Source organism: Bacillus rossius, chromosome 13 (genome assembly GCF_032445375.1).
Source record: "Bacillus rossius redtenbacheri isolate Brsri chromosome 13, Brsri_v3, whole genome shotgun sequence".
Taxonomy (NCBI): domain Eukaryota; kingdom Metazoa; phylum Arthropoda; class Insecta; order Phasmatodea; family Bacillidae; genus Bacillus; species Bacillus rossius.
The window spans coordinates 48307529-48332328 of NC_086340.1; the positions used below are offsets into that span (position 1 = coordinate 48307529).

Genomic DNA, 24800 nt, shown 5'->3' on the forward strand with positions numbered 1-24800 from the left:
GTGGATCCAGGGCTCGGCCAGCAGGCTGCACAGGCGGCATGTTGAGACTGCGGCCGCGGGTTGCAGGTGAACACCTTCCAGGCGGTAGTGGCGAGCAGCGAGCAGGACTCGTGCGTGCAGCTGCTGTACCCTGAGGGGGGAGTGCAGTGGATCCAGGGCTCGGGCTCGGCCAGCAGGCTGCACAGGCGGCATGTTGAGACTGCGGCCGCGGGTTGCAGGTGAACACCTTCCAGGCGGTAGTGATGAGCAGCGAGCAGGACTCGTGCGTGCAGCTGCTGTACCCTGAGGGGGGAGTGCAGTGGATCCAGGGCTCGGCCAGCAGGCTGCACAGGCGGCATGTTGATACTGCGGCCGCGGGTTGCAGGTGAACACCTTCCAGGCGGTAGTGATGAGCAGCGAGCAGGACTCGTGCGTGCAGCTGCTGTACCCTGAGGGGGGAGTGCAGTGGATCCAGGGCTCGGCCAAAAGGCTGCACAGGCGGCATGTTGAGACTGCGGCCGCGGGTTGCAGGTGAACACCTTCCAGGCGGTAGTGATGAGCAGCGAGCAGGACTCGTGCGTGCAGCTGCTGTACCCTGAGGGGGGAGTGCAGTGGATCCAGGGCTCGGCCAGCAGGCTGCACAGGCGGCATGTTGAGACTGCGGCCGCGGGTTGCAGGTGAACACCTTCCAGGCGGTAGTGGCGAGCAGCGAGCAGGACTCGTGCGTGCAGCTGCTGTACCCTGAGGGGGGAGTGCAGTGGATCCAGGGCTCGGCCAGCAGGCTGCACAGGCGGCATGTTGAGACTGCGGCTGCGGGTTGCAGGTGAACACCTTCCAGGCGGTAGTGATGAGCAGCGAGCAGGACTCGTGCGTGCAGCTGCTGTACCCTGAGGGGGGAGTGCAGTGGATCCAGGGCTCGGCCAGCAGGCTGCACAGGCGGCATGTTGAGACTGCGGCCGCGGGGTTGCAGGTGAACACCTTCCAGGCGGTAGTGATGAGCAGCGAGCAGGACTCGTGCGTGCAGCTGCTGTACCCTGAGGGGGGAGTGCAGTGGATCCAGGGCTCGGCCAGCAGGCTGCACAGGCGGCATGTTGAGACTGCGGCCGCGGGTTGCAGGTGAACACCTTCCAGGCGGTAGTGATGAGCAGCGAGCAGGACTCGTGCGTGCAGCTGCTGTACCCTGAGGGGGGAGTGCAGTGGATCCAGGGCTCGGCCAGCAGGCTGCACAGGCGGCATGTTGAGACTGCGGCCGCGGGTTGCAGGTGAACACCTTCCAGGCGGTAGTGATGAGCAGCGAGCAGGACTCGTGCGTGCAGCTGCTGTACCCTGAGGGGGGAGTGCAGTGGATCCAGGGCTCGGCCAGCAGGCTGCACAGGCGGCATGTTGAGACTGTGGCCGCGGGTTGCAGGTGAACACCTTCCAGGCGGTAGTGATGAGCAGCGAGCAGGACTCGTGCGTGCAGCTGCTGTACCCTGAGGGGGGAGTGCAGTGGATCCAGGGCTCGGCCAGCAGGCTGCACAGGCGGCATGTTGAGACTGCGGCCGCGGGGTTGCAGGTGAACACCTTCCAGGCGGTAGTGATGAGCAGCGAGCAGGACTCGTGCGTGCAGCTGCTGTACCCTGAGGGGGGAGTGCAGTGGATCCAGGGCTCGGCCAGCAGGCTGCACAGGCGGCATGTTGAGACTGCGGCCGCGGGTTGCAGGTGAACACCTTCCAGGCGGTAGTGATGAGCAGCGAGCAGGACTCGTGCGTGCAGCTGCTGTACCCTGAGGGGGGAGTGCAGTGGATCCAGGGCTCGGGCAGCAGGCTGCACAGGCGGCATGTTGAGACTGCGGCCGCGGGTTGCAGGTGAACACCTTCCAGGCGGTAGTGGCGAGCAGCGAGCAGGACTCGTGCGTGCAGCTGCTGTACCCTGAGGGGGGAGTGCAGTGGATCCAGGGCTCGGGCAGCAGGCTGCACAGGCGGCATGTTGAGACTGCGGCCGCGGGGTTGCAGGTGAACACCTTCCAGGCGGTAGTGATGAGCAGCGAGCAGGACTCGTGCGTGCAGCTGCTGTACCCTGAGGGGGGAGTGCAGTGGATCCAGGGCTCGGGCTCGGCCAGCAGGCTGCACAGGCGGCATGTTGAGACTGCGGCCGCGGGTTGCAGGTGAACACCTTCCAGGCGGTAGTGATGAGCAGCGAGCAGGACTCGTGCGTGCAGCTGCTGTACCCTGAGGGGGGAGTGCAGTGGATCCAGGGCTCGGCCAGCAGGCTGCACAGGCGGCATGTTGAGACTGCGGCCGCGGGGTTGCAGGTGAACACCTTCCAGGCGGTAGTGATGAGCAGCGAGCAGGACTCGTGCGTGCAGCTGCTGTACCCTGAGGGGGGAGTGCAGTGGATCCAGGGCTCGGCCAGCAGGCTGCACAGGCGGCATGTTGAGACTGCGGCCGCGGGGTTGCAGGTGAACACCTTCCAGGCGGTAGTGATGAGCAGCGAGCAGGACTCGTGCGTGCAGCTGCTGTACCCTGAGGGGGGAGTGCAGTGGATCCAGGGCTCGGCCAGCAGGCTGCACAGGCGGCATGTTGAGACTGCGGCCGCGGGGTTGCAGGTGAACACCTTCCAGGCGGTAGTGGCGAGCAGCGAGCAGGACTTGTGCGTGCAGCTGCTGTACCCTGAGGGGGGAGTGCAGTGGATCCAGGGCTCGGCCAGCAGGCTGCACAGGCGGCATGTTGAGACTGCGGCCGCGGGTTGCAGGTGAACACCTTCCAGGCGGTAGTGGCGAGCAGCGAGCAGGACTCGTGCGTGCAGCTGCTGTACCCTGAGGGGGGAGTGCAGTAAATCCAGGGCTCGGCCAGCAGGCTGCACAGGCGGCATGTTGAGACTGGCGGCCGCTGGTTGCAGGTGAACACCTTCCAGGCGGTAGTGGCGAGCAGCGAGCAGGACTCGTGCGTGCAGCTGCTGTACCCTGAGGGGGGAGTGCAGTGGATCCAGGGCTCGGCCAGCAGGCTGCACAGGCGGCATGTTGAGACTGCGGCCGCGGGTTGCAGGTGAACACCTTCCAGGCGGTAGTGGCGAGCAGCGAGCAGGACTCGTGCGTGCAGCTGCTGTACCCTGAGGGGGGAGTGCAGTGGATCCAGGGCTCGGCCAGCAGGCTGCACAGGCGGCATGTTGAGACTGGCGGCCGCGGGTTGCAGGTGAACACCTTCCAGGCGGTAGTGATGAGCAGCGAGCAGGACTCGTGCGTGCAGCTGCTGTACCCTGAGGGGGGAGTGCAGTGGATCCAGGGCTCGGCCAGCAGGCTGCACAGGCGGCATGTTGAGACTGCGGCCGCGGGTTGCAGGTGAACACCTTCCAGGCGGTAGTGGCGAGCAGCGAGCAGGACTCGTGCGTGCAGCTGCTGTACCCTGAGGGGGGAGTGCAGTGGATCCAGGGCTCGGCCAGCAGGCTGCACAGGCGGCATGTTGAGACTGGCGGCCGCGGGTTGCAGGTGAACACCTTCCAGGCGGTAGTGATGAGCAGCGAGCAGGACTCGTGCGTGCAGCTGCTGTACCCTGAGGGGGGAGTGCAGTGGATCCAGGGCTCGGCCAGCAGGCTGCACAGGCGGCATGTTGAGACTGCGGCCGCGGGGTTGCAGGTGAACACCTTCCAGGCGGTAGTGATGAGCAGCGAGCAGGACTCGTGCGTGCAGCTGCTGTACCCTGAGGGGGGAGTGCAGTGGATCCAGGGCTCGGCCAGCAGGCTGCACAGGCGGCATGTTGAGACTGTGGCCGCGGGGTTGCAGGTGAACACCTTCCAGGCGGTAGTGATTAGCAGCGAGCAGGACTCGTGCGTGCAGCTGCTGTACCCTGAGGGGGGAGTGCAGTGGATCCAGGGCTCGGCCAGCAGGCTGCACAGGCGGCATGTTGAGACTGCGGCCGCGGGGTTGCAGGTGAACACCTTCCAGGCGGTAGTGATGAGCAGCGAGCAGGACTCGTGCGTGCAGCTGCTGTACCCTGAGGGGGGAGTGCAGTGGATCCAGGGCTCGGCCAGCAGGCTGCACAGGCGGCATGTTGAGACTGCGGCCGCGGGTTGCAGGTGAACACCTTCCAGGCGGTAGTGATGAGCAGCGAGCAGGACTCGTGCGTGCAGCTGCTGTACCCTGAGGGGGGAGTGCAGTGGATCCAGGGCTCGGCCAGCAGGCTGCACAGGCGGCATGTTGAGACTGCGGCCGCGGGGTTGCAGGTGAACACCTTCCAGGCGGTAGTGATGAGCAGCGAGCAGGACTCGTGCGTGCAGCTGCTGTACCCTGAGGGGGGAGTGCAGTGGATCCAGAGCTCGGCCAGCAGGCTGCACAGGCGGCATGTTGAGACTGCGGCCGCGGGTTGCAGGTGAACACCTTCCAGGCGGTAGTGATGAGCAGCGAGCAGGACTCGTGCGTGCAGCTGCTGTACCCTGAGGGGGGAGTGCAGTGGATCCAGGGCTCGGCCAGCAGGCTGCACAGGCGGCATGTTGAGACTGTGGCCGCGGGGTTGCAGGTGAACACCTTCCAGGCGGTAGTGATGAGCAGCGAGCAGGACTCGTGCGTGCAGCTGCTGTACCCTGAGGGGGGAGTGCAGTGGATCCAGGGCTCGGCCAGCAGGCTGCACAGGCGGCATGTTGAGACTGCGGCCGCGGGGTTGCAGGTGAACACCTTCCAGGCGGTAGTGATGAGCAGCGAGCAGGACTCGTGCGTGCAGCTGCTGTACCCTGAGGGGGGAGTGCAGTGGATCCAGGGCTCGGCCAGCAGGCTGCACAGGCGGCATGTTGAGACTGCGGCCGCGGGTTGCAGGTGAACACCTTCCAGGCGGTAGTGATGAGCAGCGAGCAGGACTCGTGCGTGCAGCTGCTGTACCCTGAGGGGGGAGTGCAGTGGATCCAGGGCTCGGCCAGCAGGCTGCACAGGCGGCATGTTGAGACTGCGGCCGCGGGGTTGCAGGTGAACACCTTCCAGGCGGTAGTGATGAGCAGCGAGCAGGACTCGTGCGTGCAGCTGCTGTACCCTGAGGGGGGAGTGCAGTGGATCCAGGGCTCGGCCAGCAGGCTGCACAGGCGGCATGTTGAGACTGCGGCCGCGGGGTTGCAGGTGAACACCTTCCAGGCGGTAGTGGCGAGCAGCGAGCAGGACTCGTGCGTGCAGCTGCTGTACCCTGAGGGGGGAGTGCAGTGGATCCAGGGCTCGGGCTCGGCCAGCAGGCTGCACAGGCGGCATGTTGAGACTGCGGCCGCGGGGTTGCAGGTGAACACCTTCCAGGCGGTAGTGGCGAGCAGCGAGCAGGACTCGTGCGTGCAGCTGCTGTACCCTGAGGGGGGAGTGCAGTGGATCCAGGGCTCGGCCAGCAGGCTGCACAGGCGGCATGTTGAGACTGCGGCCGCGGGGTTGCAGGTGAACACCTTCCAGGCGGTAGTGATGAGCAGCGAGCAGGACTCGTGCGTGCAGCTGCTGTACCCTGAGGGGGGAGTGCAGTGGATCCAGGGCTCGGCCAGCAGGCTGCACAGGCGGCATGTTGAGACTGCGGCCGCGGGTTGCAGGTGAACACCTTCCAGGCGGTAGTGATGAGCAGCGAGCAGGACTCGTGCGTGCAGCTGCTGTACCCTGAGGGGGGAGTGCAGTGGATCCAGGGCTCGGGCAGCAGGCTGCACAGGCGGCATGTTGAGACTGCGGCCGCGGGTTGCAGGTGAACACCTTCCAGGCGGTAGTGATGAGCAGCGAGCAGGACTCGTGTGTGCAGCTGCTGTACCCTGAGGGGGGAGTGCAGTGGATCCAGGGCTCGGCCAGCAGGCTGCACAGGCGGCATGTTGAGACTGCGGCCGCGGGGTTGCAGGTGAACACCTTCCAGGCGGTAGTGGCGAGCAGCGAGCAGGACTCGTGCGTGCAGCTGCTGTACCCTGAGGGGGGAGTGCAGTGGATCCAGGGCTCGGGCAGCAGGCTGCACAGGCGGCATGTTGAGACTGTGGCCGCGGGTTGCAGGTGAACACCTTCCAGGCGGTAGTGATGAGCAGCGAGCAGGACTCGTGCGTGCAGCTGCTGTACCCTGAGGGGGGAGTGCAGTGGATCCAGGGCTCGGCCAGCAGGCTGCACAGGCGGCATGTTGAGACTGTGGCCGCGGGTTGCAGGTGAACACCTTCCAGGCGGTAGTGATGAGCAGCGAGCAGGACTCGTGCGTGCAGCTGCTGTACCCTGAGGGGGGAGTGCAGTGGATCCAGGGCTCGGCCAGCAGGCTGCACAGGCGGCATGTTGAGACTGTGGCCGCGGGTTGCAGGTGAACACCTTCCAGGCGGTAGTGATGAGCAGCGAGCAGGACTCGTGCGTGCAGCTGCTGTACCCTGAGGGGGGAGTGCAGTGGATCCAGGGCTCGGCCAGCAGGCTGCACAGGCGGCATGTTGAGACTGTGGCCGCGGGTTGCAGGTGAACACCTCCTAGGCGGTAGTGATGAGCAGCGAGCAGGACTCGTGCGTGCAGCTGCTGTACCCTGAGGGGGGAGTGCAGTGGATCCAGGGCTCGGGCTCGGCCAGCAGGCTGCACAGGCGGCATGTTGAGACTGTGGCCGCGGGTTGCAGGTGAACACCTTCCAGGCGGTAGTGATGAGCAGCGAGCAGGACTCGTGCGTGCAGCTGCTGTACCCTGAGGGGGGAGTGCAGTGGATCCAGGGCTCGGGCTCGGCCAGCAGGCTGCACAGGCGGCATGTTGAGACTGCGGCCGCGGGTTGCAGGTGAACACCTTCCAGGCGGTAGTGATGAGCAGCGAGCAGGACTCGTGCGTGCAGCTGCTGTACCCTGAGGGGGGAGTGCAGTGGATCCAGGGCTCGGGCTCGGCCAGCAGGCTGCACAGGCGGCATGTTGAGACTGTGGCCGCGGGTTGCAGGTGAACACCTTCCAGGCGGTAGTGATGAGCAGCGAGCAGGACTCGTGCGTGCAGCTGCTGTACCCTGAGGGGGGAGTGCAGTGGATCCAGGGATCGGCCAGCAGGCTGCACAGGCGGCATGTTGAGACTGTGGCCGCGGGTTGCAGGTGAACACCTTCCAGGCGGTAGTGATGAGCAGCGAGCAGGACTCGTGCGTGCAGCTGCTGTACCCTGAGGGGGGAGTGCAGTGGATCCAGGGCTCGGGCTCGGCCAGCAGGCTGCACAGGCGGCATGTTGAGACTGTGGCCGCGGGTTGCAGGTGAACACCTTCCAGGCGGTAGTGGCGAGCAGCGAGCAGGACTCGTGCGTGCAGCTGCTGTACCCTGAGGGGGGAGTGCAGTGGATCCAGGGCTCGGGCAGCAGGCTGCACAGGCGGCATGTTGAGACTGTGGCCGCGGGTTGCAGGTGAACACCTTCCAGGCGGTAGTGGCGAGCAGCGAGCAGGACTCGTGCGTGCAGCTGCTGTACCCTGAGGGGGGAGTGCAGTGGATCCAGGGCTCGGGCAGCAGGCTGCACAGGCGGCATGTTGAGACTGTGGCCGCGGGTTGCAGGTGAACACCTTCCAGGCGGTAGTGGCGAGCAGCGAGCAGGACTCGTGCGTGCAGCTGCTGTACCCTGAGGGGGGAGTGCAGTGGATCCAGGGCTCGGGCTCGGCCAGTGGGCTGCCGGATGCGCGTGCTCAGGCCGGCCTGGTGGCGGCAGACGGCCGGCTCTACACGCTGCGCGGCTCCGGCACGGACCAGATACACAACCTGGACAAGTGGGTACTCTTGTCTCTCACTGTAGTCCATCTGCTTCAGTTTATTACCAATAAAACCATCACGTTATCTAACAAACACATTCATAGCATTTCAAACATACCTATACAAAGCTTTGATAATCTTCCTTTCTGGAATAATACTGCTAACTGGTAATTTTTTTTTACATTAAGATAATAATTATTCCTAGCAAAACTTTTAGTATCATGTCCTATTTTCTTAGTTATTAATTAAATGTATCGCATTTATTTTGTCCAACTATAGTAAAATCACATGTTTTCTTGCTTTGGAAACAAATTCATGTACATGTTACCAATAAATTTAAGTATTATAATTTTTTGTTGAGTGTGTTAACTGGTTCATATCAACTACATTTTTTTTAAGAGGCATTTCTCTTCATTGTTAGCAAATAATAAACTTTATTTCAATGCTTGAATTTTTTTCTGCCTAAAACCTAATTGTCATCCACAAACCTAGTTCCATTTATATTGAATCTTTCTTTGAGTGATTCTTGCACTGAGGAAGATTGGTTTAAAACATTGTGGACATACACCATAGCTAGTTCACTCTGTGTGCCATAGAGAGAACCTGAAGAACGTACAGATGAAATATGAATACACAAATTACACACACACACAAACAAAGATAAAATCAGCAGATGTCTAATGTTAGATGCATAGACAACAAGGAGAATGCTGTGGAAGAAATGAGTTAGAACTACCTATATCACAGTACAGACGAACCAGTGGGTAGACGATGACAAACACTTGCGACAAGATCAGTGAATACAGACAAAATTCTAACTTGGGAGTAACTCAGAGATTTTTTTTTGTTGCTATTTATAACAATATAAACTGTTTAATTAACAAAAAATAACAAGAAAAGACCTGACTAAGTATATGAGCAGTTAGGGAATTGTTTGGGGGTTTTGCAAGACATCCTGTTCATATTAAAAGTAAATTTAGGTAATTTTAAAATCAAACTATTATGTTAAAATGGTTAATTTAGCTTAACTTTTGAGAAATCCAGCACTTCGGTTACCTTGGGATGGGGGCACTATGCCCCCATATATTATCAACAACTCTTTGGTTTTTAATGAGCACTGTGGCTTGCCACCCTGGGAAAACTTATCTGTAAGATTTAAAAAGAAATTCTAATTTACATAACATATATTGAAAAAAGTATCATGTGTACATTATTACTTGAACTTATACATAAATAATGTAAAACATAACAAACTTCTAAGTTAGAGGTAATAATTCTGTGCATTACAAACACACATTATGCTCTAAAAAACTGCTATTACACATATGAAGAACTTATATATATAAAATTTGTATGTGAGATCCATCATTACATGTGGATCACAACGGATTATATTATCAATTATCAACAAGCTGAATGAAGTGCCCGACATTGCCCGGGCTGAACACAGAGTTTAAATTGGATGCAGATAGCAGTAGTTACCTTTTTAATTTGAACGTCCTGTGACCTCCACACACTTTGTAAGGGGAATTACGTGAAAAAAGGTAGTCTAGATGGAAAAACTTAGGTTTAGGTACGACAGATATTAAGCTGTATGTATATGCAAACATGAACTGTGCTCATGTTCCGCAAAAATATTAAAGATAGCATAGGTAAAGACTGGGTCCCTGTGCGTGAAATTAATATACATACTCGCTGTGGTTATTTTAAAGTAAAATAATTTTATAAATAAAGCTTAGTTTGGACTTATAAAATAGTAACCATAATTATACCCTGTATTTTCAGGTTAAATGACATTCTAAAAAGAGTGTAGGTAAGAAATAACCATGCAATTATAATGTAGCACGTGACTGTACAATTCCCCCCCCCCTCCCTCCCCACGAGGTCACTGATCGCTGATCCTGGGTCCACGGCTCGTAATCGAATGTGGGGGCCATGACTCCAAGGATTAACATTAACATTAAGTCTCTCAGACTATACCTAATCAAGGCAAACCTCCTCAATTGTCATTTATTCAAACAGTTAGGTACTGCACAAAACTTAACTAGCTTCAAGCAAAAATTGGAAATTCAATGAAACTTATTAAAACTCTGAGCACAATTATCCAACAGGGGTGAGGAGGCCACACCAACTGCCAAACATTGCATAAACCTCAATCAAAAATCCACACTTTGTATGTCAGTATCCATGGACACACTTTCCATAAATGAGAGTTATGTTAGCATAACCCACACCCATGCAAAGAGTGAATAACATTAAAATCAAAAAAAAAAACTTAAGGTACAAGAAAATCAGAAATTTACCTATAATAATTAGAAATATTTATATACTAATTAAATTCCTAATCACACTATAATTTTTTGTTGAGACATTTACTGGAACCAACCAACACTAAAAACTATATATAATTCCTCCTCCACGGATGAGAGCATTGCATTAGAGTAAGATTTGCATCAAGACACTATATTTTATTTAAAACATAATAATATTTTTAACAAATACTTGTTTACCGAGGTTACCTGTTTAAACGTGAGTGAAGAGAGATAGGTAGAAAGAGTGCGAGAGAGAAAAAAGAGTACTTCCCGGAATCTAAATGAAATTTTCTTTTGTGGTAAACACACTCCTTCCTCTGTTCTCACCTTTGTACGACTTGGAGGTTTCTGAAATCTGGTCAATCATGCTCCGGTCCTTCAGCCAATCACAGCACTGTTCAACGTCACCCCAGAGGGGAAGGAGTGAGACAGCTTCTCATTGGACAAGAACCCCTGGATGATGCTTCAAAGTGTCAAGAGATCCTACAGATGATCATAGAATAGGGGAAGGGGTATGGTGGTGTTGCGATGGTTAGTGTGTGGAAGGTATTATACTTGAGCATAGGCAAGAGCAGTAAGGGAATATCATCCCAGTGTTTTCTGGGCTACCCCATGGTGTAGGAGGGGCCTTGGTGACCTTTAGGCCATTCTTATGCATATGAGAATCCAGTTGTTAGGATGACCACCTACTAGTAAGTGTAGCACATCTTTCTGGCAGCTGTTATGGCTATTTTGTCACCAAATTTTTATCGTTTCGAAAGAATTGGTGTGATATGAAAGACATCAGTTGTCTGTGGCACTTCACACAGCAACGTTGCTGGATCTCTTTCTTCCGATCTAACGCAGTAGAAACCTAGTTCGTCAACTCAATTGGCTAGAATCGCAAGTCCATCCGCACAAAGCTAAGGACCTTATCTGGTAATTTTAATCAGACGGAATTGAGTTAGTTGGGTAAAGCAAGCATAAGAATAAACTAGGACTGAGAAAAGATTATTAAGTGATAAATGAAATAGCCTGTTCTTGTTTTACATAAGCTGTCAATGTATCATAACTTCTTAATGAATTAGCACTTTCAGGCGATATTAATGTTTCAGATGGAGCAATCAAGGAGTCCCTGGTCTGTGGCTGTTCCGTGTTGGCAGGCCGGGTCCTGACGGGAATGTTGAAGTGCCAGACCAGAACATATCTGGTGAGACCCGCATTGATTTATTCAGTGAGCAAATATTTCACCAACTAATACTAGTTTCATAAATTGATTTTAATTATAACTATGTTAAATGCAAAGAGAAATTAGTTAGTTGATTAGTAATTAAGAAATTAGTACGATGATGAAAAACATAAGCTCATATATATATATATTAGAACAAATTTTTATATTATATTTTTGCGGTCGAGTGTTTAAAGCACATGTCCATGAAATTGGCCAGTTTCAAATCTGTTCATTGCGGCAAAGTTATTGAAGGGAAATAACAGGTGTGCATATTTATCTGAAAAATTGTTTAGTATAGTTATTTTCATAGTGAAACCATTTCAGGTGCTTTATATATGTAGTGATGTCATCCCATATGGTCACCATGGCAATATAAACTGACTGCCTGATCTCAGTCACTATATTGTCTGTTTTGTTTTTTATAGATTTTTGGAAAGCGCCGTCGATGGGTCAAAAATACCAGCAAGTATTAGGTAGAATTAATATTTTACTTATTGTGTAAGTTAACATTTTTTTAATGTTTATAAAATATTTTGGATGTTTGGTTTTAGTCTGTTTTTGATGGATATCAAACGATTACCTAAATATCCATACACTTACAAAAGCTAATACTATTATCTGTATAGTACAAGTGAAGTAGAGTCCTTGTAAACTACACCAATTATTAGGTACAGTTTGTGGAAGACTTAAAAAAAAAATAACCAAAATAGTAAACTATTCATGATTATTAATATTCAAGTTTAGATGCGTCATCAATCTAATTTTTTTTTTGAAATAATAAATATTAGCAATAAACAATTTCAATAGTAATATACACATTTACATAGTAAAGTGGCACCATAGGTGGGATTTATTATATATGTGTGTTTATGTATGTGTAAGAAAGAATTTTCAAAACTAATATATTGTCTCGGTTAATGACAGGTTGCATACAAACCTTTTCAAAAAATTAATGGAAATTTTCAACGATATTTGTAATAAATAATGGTATGATTAAATTTTTAAAAGTTAAAAGAATTGCATCAAAATTTTTTTGCTTTAAAGCAAAATAAGGTGTCGTACTAGGGACTTAAGGGAACGTAACAAATTAAATGTCGGAGTGGGCGCCACCACGTGATGTGGGCACGTGGACCCGGCGGAGACTCCCTTCAGGGCGTGACGTGACCCATGTAGGGCTAGGCCCGGTTCCCTTAGCACGCGATATCGCTCCAGTGGGCTCTTGAGGCGTCCCACACGCCTCGTGGTTCAGGAGCAGGGACACGTGGTCACTCGACTTAATACTCACAGGCTCGACACACTCCTTTTATTCCAGTAACGTTACAAACACGTCTCCAGTCGCGCTACATCTACATTACCACATTAAAACTGTTAAAAACGCCAACGGCGGGAAAGAATCGGTTTACAGGCTGACCAGGTCACCTCGTGGCCTGGCCTCGTGAGTCTAAGATGCGGTTCGTGTTTAAACGTTCGAAATGAACTTAAATATTTGTTGAAACGAGTCGACCACCCGGAGTAGGCCTCGCGGATACAAAAAGGTTTTAGAAATTATAAAAAGTCCGGCAGATGCTAAGAGATCAGTTGAATGTAAAAAGCAAAGTTGCGCGGTGCTCACCAAGCGTCCTACCTCGGGTGACCAACGGAAGCGACCGAAGAGGCCAAGGCAGCATGGCGGCCGGAAAGCGCTGGATTTACCGTTAGTCTCTCCTGTTATTCATTACTACATATTTAACTAAAACAAACACACTAAAATGTTTATAATAAAATTATACTAAGGCTTCCTTTAATTATTATGTTAAGTATTAATCATTTTAATTGGGATTATGGTTCAAAATGGTTGCGGGTAGTTCCATTGCCTGCCGCGTGGGGCGCTGCACCGTCCTTACCAACTAGCACTGCAAACATAAACACTTAGGGAATATTATTTAAAGACAGGTAACAATTACGTAAACATTAAAATTGAATAATAAAATAAAAGGGGTCGTGGCACAGACTCTACTCTCGCCTCTTGTCGGCAGCCTTACACGCACACACACACACACACACACCTGCACACGGGGCGGGAGGTTTGAATAGAGGGTGGTGATGGGAGGAGAGAGGTGGCGACGGCGTGAGGCACATCGGGCTTAGGGAGGGCGTAGCCCCGGTCAACATCAAAGGAATTGCAGAATTATCGGTAGACATCCACAATTATAATTTTATCAATGGATATATATTCATGTTACGCTTTAATGGGTAGATTGAAAAAGTAAGTAAAAACTGGATTTAGGTTATGTGGAAAAAAATTATCTATTAAGAAAATCATTCTTCTAAAAAATTATGTTTTAATTTTTTTGATTACCTACCTTATATAGCTGCTCTAGTCCAGTTCCACTTATGACTGAATTTTAGAAACATTGACATATAAATTGTTTGAAGAAATTATTTACATTACAAAAAGCCATTGCAATTACATTTCATAAGTCCCGAGGTTCAAATTTAGATGGATACAGGGCCGGCGCACCCATATAGGCGAACTAGGCAACCGCCCAGGGCGCCAAGTAGCTGGGGGCGGCACAGCACGACACATAACAGCTGATACAATATGTTTAACGATTATTGAAACTAGATGAAAATGGATTTTTGTAACAGTTTGGAATGTTTATATTGATATAAGTAATTATTTAAAGTCCACGGCGACCTGTTTATGGTTTGTAATAAGTAAAAAAAGTAAAGAAAAAAACACAAGCCTGCTTACATTTGATTGTTGACAAAATCTTAGGCTTACGTGATGTATTTTGAAGCAAGGCAAAAATTTTTTGGGGTGTCCGGCGGGTGGGGGGGATGCATTAAGGTTTTTTGCCTAGGGCGCCAATTTACCTTGCACCGGCCCTGTAAACAATTTATCCGCTGAAAGGTTTTTCTCCTCTGAATCATGACGCAAGTGTTTCACATGCTGTTGGAGTATGAAGTGCTGCAACTAGCAACTACTGTATATAAATTGTTTAAATGTAAGACAGTGTGACTTTGCTATAAGTATATTTGTCCAGTTATGTATGACATCTTGGTTTGGAAACTCAACCCCCTTTAATGCACAAGTTCATTTTGTTTGTGTGCGAAATTCAAGGAGTGGCATATCAGTCAAAAGGTTGATTGTCTTTTATATTTGAACACCTGTTGGTCATGTGAAGATTTTTCCATAACTATCTGTGTTTGTAACATTGTTCTATTTTTTGTTTAAAATATTCTATTCATATTCTTACGCCAAGGTTAAATCTCTTAGTGTAGGTAGTTTTAACAATTAACTTCCATTTAAGTATTATTTATCAAACAACCTGAACTATAAATTTATTTATTTATTTTGAATTCATTTTCAAAACCTTGTAAAGGTCTATCAAAAAATGTAAAACTTGATGTAAGTTTTTGGACATACGCCATTGCTAAGATCTTAGCAATGGCGTATGTCCAAAAACTTACATCAAGTCATGCACTCCCATTGCACAAATCTTTTAAAGATAAAAAATGTAAATATTTTGTTAGTAATGTCTCCTGACAGGAGTGAACTAGAGCTGAAGTCCTAGCGCCGTGTCAGGAGTGCGAGGCGACTGTTCCAGGTGCAGAAGTGGAGCAAGTTAGGACGTGTGTGCACGGAGCGACAGTGTGTCACAGCAAGTCTCGCTGCGTGGACCACGCCACGGGCTTCTGCTGCTCCTGCAAGAGTGGTTACTACGGCAACGGTCTCACCTGCCTCAAAGATGGTGAGCCTCTTATCATTACCATGCAGTCTACACATTGAAGTACCTAACTATTCCGCAATTTAAAACATTAAAATTTACCAAGTTCTTGCAGGCACGTGACCTTTCTATAATAACATAAAAAAAAATTATTTTCTACAGCAAAGTGTGTAGGTATATTATATTATGTTTTATTGTTTATTTGTTATTGTACGTTGTCAATCTTTGTTAAATAGTCATTATGTTACTTCCTCATGCATTTGAATTCAATTTAAAATTACTTCAAATGCATGTATTGAAGGTGGCAGTTAACTCACAACCTGGTAGCTGCTCTCTCTCTCTCTCTCCTCTATATATATATATATATATATATATATATATATATATATATATATATTTGTGTATAAGCACATACATACTGTTTTAACAAATGTGTGTGCATGCACCGCCTGAAAGGACACTATTAATAATGTTTTATTTTTCCCCTTGAAACTTTACTAAGAACAAAAATGAAGACTATTTAGTGAACACAAAATTTTCACCGGGAACTCTTGTATCCTCATGTATGGCTCTGTACTGAACATCTGGTTTAAAAGCAAACAACCAAAAAACTGAACTGTGAGCATGAGCAGTATCATTCACATCAAGGTCGGTTTGTACATCACTGTCACCCACCTTTGATTCACACACACATTTGACGGCAGTTGCTGTACACGTATTCTCCTTACAATTGCAATAATACACTTTGTGTGTGTGGTTCAACACGTCTACGCATATTGAGCCCCTGGACGGATTTCAAGTTTTCACCGAGTTGCATGTCTAGTAGATTTTGAGTAAGGAAATAATTTAACTATTTGATTGTGTTCCAATTTATTAATGTTTTTTTATGATTGTTATAAATATGTTTGAACTGTTATTTGCTGTATTTTTTAAATATTTAAATGGATAACATTGTAAATTCACACTAAAAAATTCAGCTCACAAAATTTGGTCTCAATTATAACAAATATTTAAAAAAATTTGATTTTACAAGATTATTTTTAATTAACAGCTCGTTATTTACATGAAGTGACTTTTTTTAAGTAACGATATAATTTTTTATCTTTAAAATCACATCTATTTTTTTAAAAAAATTAAATGTAGCCTTTTTAAAAGGAATGTGGCCAAATTTGGTAGGTATATATAGCCTATCATACTATTTAAAATGTGCATGTGTTATTAAAAAGATTATCAGTCTAATAATGTGATGATTTAATTTTTCCATTATTTTTCTATAAGCTTGCCTGAAGAAATTCAACGAATGAATCTTAAATAATTATATGGTTTATCATATTATTTTATATCTATGAAATCTCACTAAAATATTTCCTTGTGATCAAAAACTTTAATTTTATAATGTTTTTTGTATTACAAACTTTAATATTCTACAATCCTTTTCTTAATAGAATTGTCACGACCTGTCATAATTGAAATAAATGTGACGGATTTTTAAATATAAAATATGCTTGGAAAATTTCCGGCATTGTTTGTAAGAATAGCAATATTCCAGAAACATTGCCTTACTGTCACGTAGTTTGGTGTTGCATTCCTGCATCAAGCACGGCAGCCCTGCAACAGCCTTCAGGATTACCGTATTTGAGTGGGTTTCGAAACGGTGCCTTGAAGATTCGAGCCTGAAAGCCAGACACACCAATGTGCTAAACAATAGCTGATCCGGGAAGCTAACAAAGCAGGACAGCAGACCACTGTTGTTGCAGGCATACCACTGCGAGTGAATGGGAAAGTAAGTGGCAAGGTGAACGGGGAGGAGTTCAGCCAACTCGACCTCCAGTCGTACGTGGTGACCTTGGACGGGCGGACGTACACTGCCATCTCCAGAGTGCCCTCCAGCATCGGATACGACATGCAGACGCTGAACATCTTTGGAGTAGTCATTGGATGGCTGTTTGCACGGCCTGTTGGCAAGGTCTGGAATGGTTACGACATCACAGGTATACATTTCTGTTAGTGTTGTGTTACCGTTCAGAGGCAATTACTCATTACTCATTAGATGTGACCTTCCATAAATTTTAATCTGTATCAAAATACACCTGTGATTCTAAAGATATCATGTGTGTATATTTGTATGTGTGTGTAACTTTCCTATTCATTTTAAATTTGGAAAATTCTGCTTTGTGCATCACATACAATTCAAATATAAATGTAACTTTTTGGATTTTTGTAAATGCTGTTCAGTTTAGAAACTGTCTTCATGGCTTTATTTGTGTATAGATTTTATCTTGTAGAAATAGCTCATTCTCGACTTTGACCATTGAAATGTAATAGCAATTTGGAATCTATAAATGTCAAAATATAATTACTTAAAAATGGTTTAAATTATACTTAACCACTTTTAAACATCACTCTTTGCTTTTAAATCGGTAATTTGATTCTCTAATTGTGAAATTTCCCGTAACAAATTATGTATTTTCGTAATCCTACTTTTTATCATTCAATCGTTCTTGCAAGCACTTTGACATACATTTGTCTGTAATTTATTGTCACAAAATTTATTTTGCTTTTTGCTCGTGGAATAATGTTTCACGGAAAAGATTTTCTATGTGGTCTTTTTTATCAATTAACTATGCGTGTTAGATGAGTATGGTAAATATTTCCGGTTTTATATCACAGTAAAATAATAATTTTTTTTTAAACTTGTAAGTAAAACTGTCAGAATATTACAGCTGCAAAATATTATAGAGTAAAAGAAGGCATAATTTTTGTATAGTAATTTAGTGGTGAACTTTGGGCAATTAATGTACCTATTGTAAGATGCTGTGGGTTTGTATTTTCTTCACACCATTGTCTACATGTTGCTCCGCATGTTCCTTCACTATGACTACCACTGTACTGTGCCAAGCGCCCAGTGAAGGTCACTCAGGACTAATATTTACTTGTTCAGTTTGAACATTGTTAAAATGAGATGAATGTGGCACAAAACATGAATGGGCCAAAGAAACATTCTAAAAATTCGGTAGTGATTATGTGGTAAGAAAGCGCATGCTCATTTTGGCCACCTCACTAGGCAGATGACACAATAATTATATGACTGATTTGACAGATTATTGATACCTGTATAAATCAGCTAGGGGACCAAACTGAAAACAGTTGGTTGTATAGGTCTATGAAAATGATTCTTGTTGTTGAAAAAGACACTGCAGTATACCTCAAATGCTATTGACATGTCCATTTCTAAGCAAAAGTATAACTTGAGAGACTTGTCTGTGAAAAGCTAAGACTGTTTCTTCAAATATGTCACGATAATGTTACATGCCAAAATAAATTGAAAACATCAGTTGATCGAAGGCTCCATATTTCTATTAAAATAGAGTATGTTTTTGGATAAAAATGTAAGTGGTGGCCAAGGACCTTAAATCTTTTGCCGAAACACAGAGCAAAAGTGGAGCGGAATACCCCTACAAGTTAAGCGGAATTGCCCCGCAAATGTTAGTGTGTGTCAGTTTCTTCTTATTTAGTGTTGTAATTGGTTATGGAGCTATCATGTATGTTTAATGGCATTGCTAAATGCTTGTGTATAGCTAATGAAACACTGAAGCCCAATGGTTGAATTACAATTTTACGTTTTTATATTTAAATTTTCTTTAAGGTGTTAAACTTTAAAGCGAGTGAAATATTTTATAGTGGAATAAATACACGTAACATTTATAAACATAAGGAACCATTAATACTTTTTTGCGGAACTAAAATACCCAAATAAATATAACAGTAAAATACTTCAAATTCATGTCAAAACCTGCTTATTCTATCTCAAATTTTGTAATACCAACCCTGCTACAATTAATCAACTTTCAATGAACTCCACATAAATAATGTCTTCAAATCTCATTGACGTCCTCTGAAGATAGTGAATGATGAATGCAGATGCGTGATTGTTGTTGTCGGTACACAGGAGGCATGTTCAACCAGACGGCGACTGTGACCTTCCCCCTGACGGGCAACAAGGTGGAGCTGCGGCAGAGGTACCTCGGCCTGGACGTGTTCGACCAGCTCAAGATGGAGGCCGAGGTGCAGGGGGACATCCCGGCCTTCCCCGCCGGAGTCAAGATCCAGATACCAGACTTCGAGGAGCACTACACTCGCACAGAACCAGGTCATTGTGCATGCAGCTCTTTCTATCTGTCCCGCTAAGTATACAATTTTATGTGAATACCAAAATAAAACAAAAAAAAAAATTATATTTTTATATAGTTTTTAAAAGCAATATTATCGAAACGAGCAGACTTTATTGGCTGTATTTCAGAACCAGGACTTTAGTTTAATGACTTGTAGATTATGTAAAAAGTTACTGTAATATTTTATAAACAATTTTTTGAATAGCTATAATTTTTCGTTAGTAAGTGATATGAATAAGTACAATAAACTGCTATGGATAAGACTGACTGCCTAGCACTTCCTCCTCCTGCTGGCAGTCTGGGGGAGCTCACCTGCTGTGTCGCAACCCCTGCCGCTACCGTTGGAGGGTTGACACGAGGCGGGAGATGAGGGAAACATGTACCACGTGTGTGTCGAGTCTTCCACATGCTCTTAATCTCTCTGCTTTATCATTGACTGGACACAACAGATGCACCTTCACAAACGGGGGGGAAAAAAAACTGTTCAGTCAGGGCAACAGTCACAGAAAGGATAGGAGAAAGCACACAACCATGGAAATACAAGAAGGGGTGATGTTCCAGTAATGCTTGCTTGAACCGTGGTACCATACCAGCGAGTGTTCCTATGAATATTATAGAACGTCGAGGAACTAAATTGATACAGGATTTCCAACGAGCAAACCTCCATGTGCAGCATCTGCAACAGGTGTGTCCATGATGCACTCATAACTCTCGAAAATCCTTCCTAAAATTTTTATTTTGCTGAGATTTTTCGCAAAGAAAGAACCATCAAGCCATGCAGTGTGACATGTGTTTAAGTTTTGCATAAAAGTGAGAAAAATGGTTACTTAGATTGTGAAAAATTACCATGAAGTGGTTTTTCTGCAGCCAAAATGCTAAATTGTAATTAAAATCTCGCTAGTCATGTATTTGTCGAGCATGGAATTATCACTAAACTGGTTTCTTACATATGTGGCACCCTAAGTTTTAACTAGCTAGCCATGCTGCAATAACTGAAGTCTGTGGTTGTATGGGTATTGTCCTAGAATGTATTGCAAACACACTTTGTTATATGAATCAAGATGTACACCATTTCACCCACACAATATCACCTTTTAACCTAAGAAAGATCTCTGTATCAAAAAAGCCAATGAGCCCATTCGTTACTGTTTAGTAACAATTTGTTAATTCTAGCGATTTTCCCTCCACAGTTGGGAATATAAAATTAATGAACAGCCACATGTTGGCCCACAAAACAAAATGGCTGATAAGCTGGTTTTAAGTACCAAAATTAGGGTTTGCAGATCCACTTTGTAACACTACGGTATTATCAGACTAACTGAAACTGTTTGTTATTGTTTTACGTTCGAGGTTAATACCGCTTCCCAATACTTTCAGCAGTGTTTTGTTTTGTTTCACGCATGGCGGCGCGCGCAGATCGTGCTGCGTCGTCATGACAACTACTAAAATAAATAATCGCGCGGCGTTTGGAACAGCTTTAACGAGCCTATGCTTGGTTGATATTGACATTTCATTGGCTTCATTAAAAAGGACGCTAACGTGTCGCGGCCGTGATTGGCCCTTTTCAATTAACAATTTAATTTCGGCAAGAGAGAAGAAAAGAAAGTGGAAAATGACGCCATTTAGTGCGTGTGGTAGTGTATTCCCTCTGGGAATATTTTATTCGTGGCGATGCTAATTTCGGCGTTATTGGTCTGGAAATTACGTCAAAATACTGGGCAATATTAATTGACGCCCTGTAATTGAATGCAAAAGAATCACATTCAATTCACGTGAGTGACGAAGTATTTTACGAACGACATTAATCATCCCGAGTTAAGGTATGGTCTGCATCATCGCTATATAATAAAATTGACGTAAATTTGACCGTCAACGTATGCGAACTGTAATTGTATAAACTTTGGATTAATATAAAATTAGTTGAACATTGACTTTCGGTGATTAACGGCAAATTTACTCACATTAGCACAAACTATATGTACACAAGTCCAGAAGTCTTTAGGTTAGGCGTTTCATGCTCGAGCAAGCCGGAGCAAAACCCCAAAACTTTTACTCAGTGAACAATTTCGGGAACTTTATTTATTTTGTATTATTTTATTCAAGAGTCAGGTTATCTACGACATCCCATAGACTTTATTTAATATTTGTTTGTTTGGTTATTATTTCCATGACTCGAGGTTTCTCATTATGATTAAAACAATTAAATAAGTCTTATTGTGTTATTTTGTTGTTAATTCTTGATTACCTCTGGCGCCCTATTATTAATTCCTGGAATAATGTTCTGAGTAATTTAAAAATGGAAAATCTTAGTTTCATCAAGTACGCGTTTGTGTACAACTTCTTAATTTGATGACTTAACAATTGTGACAAAAAATGGTAAAAACCTTTAATATTAACAAAATGTAAGTGTGCTAAATCTTCACAAGCACAAACGGTCGTTACATGTCATGCCATGTCAAAATCCCAAATTACTCAAATTGTGTGATCTTCAAAATTATATCCTAAAAGAGGCTTCAGTTTGCTTAAAATTTTTAATCAATGCCTCTGAATACATGAATTTGACCTTGACCTTCGACTTTGACCTCGACTGCCAACTCGGATTCTGCCATCTTAGATGACATTAGGGCCACCATCTTGGATTCTAAAACTTTCTGCAGTTTTGAATTTCACTATCTTGGATGACTTCATGGCCGCAATATTAAAAATCTTTATATTTTGACCAAAAATTTTGAAATAAATTTATTAGAAAATTATTTAATAACATTTAAAATTAATTTTAATTAATAAACACTCTTAGGTCATTAAAATTGTAGTCTCCGTTTCGAACCTAATGAGGGAAAAAAAATCATTTCCCCCTACCACTTACACCCAGGAGGAATATAACACCAACCATTGTGACTTCATGGTGGCTATCTTGGATTCTCCTGGACTCTGCTAGTGTGTGCTATCACCATATTGGTTTATTTTACCTGCTAGAGTGCAGTGAATTCAATCACCAAATCGTCAGCTATTGTTGTATCCATCATCTTGTCTGCCATTTTGAACGCCATATTAAAATTAATTAAAAAATTATCCAGGACTTTCGGAAAAATTTAAAAAAAAAAGTGAAAATTGTACTTAATAATTTAATTAAATCTTTCCTTGTTTCGATCCCTGGTCGATGCAAAAAATGTAATTTTTGCTTAAGAACTCCTACCTATTTATTAAATATGATGTAATGTCAGCAAAGTGACTAAAAATTTTCCCCAACCAGCCACCAGTAAACCAATCAGATTGAACATTATTTTGAAAATCTGTAATAATCTAATAATTAAGAAAAAATTCTAAAACTCATAAAAAAAATTACTTATTAATTTTTTGTTTACTTTGATCTATTACTGTCCTTGGGTCCGTCCTTCTTCAATGCTAAAAATAATTAAAACTTAAAAATCAAAACTTAAATTGAATTTTTCCATTAACTTTCAACAGTTTAATAAGCTTTATCACTATGAACAGGGACTGTATTCAAAACAAACAATCAGTTGAATAAAAATGTTGCTCAATATAATATGTATATGCCTACCATGGAGGCTGTTTTTAGTTCACCTTATTACTACTACTTTTCAGATTACAAGCATTTAAGCCAAGCATCTCTGAGCCACGAAGCAGTAATTGTCAATACGTATACGCATTGCTGCAGTTGGTTACAGTGACTCCCATTGTTCCAATCACTCCACTTGACTACAATGCCTCCGCATGCTCCAAATGCTATGACTACAATGGATACAATCGCTCCAATTGCTGTGCACAGAATGGGTTGTTATTCTGCTTAGACCTACAAAGAGTTGCTTAAAAGTAAGGATGGTGTTAGGACTGTGTTCTATTACACGGTAACAGGGAAATGAAGCCTGTGCTAAAAGAAAAAGAAAAAAATAATTGCATTTTTTTTTTTTCAAAATTGAAACAGGAATCTACAGATTTATTCCCCAAGTCTTGGACGACATGAGAAAACATTTATGTCATAGTTAACAAAAGTCATGAAAATCATTATATTTCAAATATTTAAAATAGATCCTCTCGTTCCCTTAAAATAACATGTGAATCAGGAATTGTACTGCAATCCAAGAATGTTAATCAGCATGTTGAATCACCAAAGAATATTTATTAATATTACTAAAATAAAATAAAAAATTATAACTATGAGGAACATGCTTAGAACACAATAACAATAAGGCATCACAGAAAATTGCCAGTGCAAAGCAATATTTATAGCCCAAGAAAATCAACTAGGCATATTTTAGCTAAGCAGGTTCCAACATATTTAAACTCACATGCCCCGAAGGCAAGAAAATTACTAAATCACCCAACTTCAGTAAACATTCAACAATAAATATAATTATAATGAGATTACTAAATAACACACGAGCAAATACAAGGGATTAACAAAATATTTGCACAGAGAGCACGAGTGTGATGTTCTGGTGATATTGTAAGAACAATACACAGAAGTCATGGATGTGGCAAGAATAGATTGTTACTTGAGTGCTCGTGTGACATTTAGGGGTTGATGTGAGCGTATGAAAGGACTTAATCCAGCGAACCATGGCCTGTAAAACCGATTATTTTTGTATGATTAACTTTGTTTGACGGTGTAATTTAGGAAAGTACAAAAAAAGGTTGAACAATACAGTAGCGCCGGAGGTCAGGGCTTCGTTTCGGAGATCAGGCGGGAACATGATGCCAGGACGCTTGTGTCCTGTTGTGGAAGGGAGATGAAAATGCCAATTCGGTGTCCGGCTCTCAGACCCTGTCTGGAACAGTCCGAATCAAAACTGATCAGAACTTGTACACAGACAGTATACGGGGCAGAAAATGCCAGGAAAAGTTAAGGGGGGAGGGGGGGGGGGGGGGTTGGGGAAAGTCGCGGATCGTCATTCACCAGACAGGGGAGTCGGCTTATATTTACCGATGCGTCGCCCGCCAGGAACTAAAACCCGCGAATGCGCGGATGGACGCGGATGTTTTCTTCATTTCAAAAGAAATAATTTAAAAGAAAAATAACTATTACTCTTGTACTAAGCAGATGGACTAAACTACTTGAAAAAGATTATAGGGATAGCATCCCTTATTTAGGTGACTACATAGTCGGTTGCGGCCTGATGGAAGTCTTGCAGAGTCTCATCGACTCGCCGATAATCAAACGGTCCGTCTGCAGTCGCGACACAAAGTGTCCCGCGGAGAACCGCGTCTTGTAATTAAAAGTAACTGTTCTATCAAAAGTGAAGGGGGAGGGGACTGGGAGTCCGGACCGAAAGGTTCCGAAGTTCCCCGAGTGGGCATCATAAAAAAACTCTGACTGATGTCTCGAAGTTGGTAGCACTGGCCGACTTTAGCGCTACCTGTTGAGGGGTGTCTGAAATAAAAAAAGAATTGACTCGCCCAAGACGTCTGCTTATACCAAGGGTTAAAGGGGCAGTCAGGTGCTACACTCTGGCGGCCAAGATAATAAGTTACTGTTTCTGCCGCGAGATGTTGTGGGGTGGTCCATCTTTGCACACACATTTTTTATGCAAGGCGTCCTTGGAGACAGTCGCTGTCTGCTGGGGTTTATGACCGGTCATTGGTCTTAGACGAATTCTTAGAACCGAGAGAGAAGGGGGATGAACAATTAGTGCAACGAAGCTGGGAACAAGCGTCCATGACGTGACTCCAGGGGAGTGAACCTAAGACGTTTTCGTGACGGTAAAGGCTACGGTCAGCTCGTCTCTGAGAAATGGTAGCAACTCGTCCAGAGCTG

At 45.5% G+C, this 24800-nt stretch overlaps 1 protein-coding gene across 3 annotated transcripts in view; it reads left to right on the forward strand.

The window, feature by feature from the left end:
* The window catches only part of LOC134538547 (nidogen), a 183762-nt gene that overhangs the window by 59147 nt on the left and 99815 nt on the right, over positions 1-24800 (forward strand). Inside the window, exons 5-10 of one of the 3 annotated variants that reach the window (XM_063379965.1) lie at positions 7429-7637; positions 11027-11121; positions 11568-11615; positions 14733-14876; positions 16610-16843; positions 18802-19002. In XM_063379965.1, the coding sequence (XP_063236035.1) occupies positions 7429-7637; positions 11027-11121; positions 11568-11615; positions 14733-14876; positions 16610-16843; positions 18802-19002 (931 nt within the window). The remainder of the gene's footprint in view (positions 1-7428; positions 7638-11026; positions 11122-11567; positions 11616-14732; positions 14877-16609; positions 16844-18801; positions 19003-24800) is intronic. The other 2 variants (XM_063379966.1, XM_063379967.1) reach the window with 2 other exon arrangements.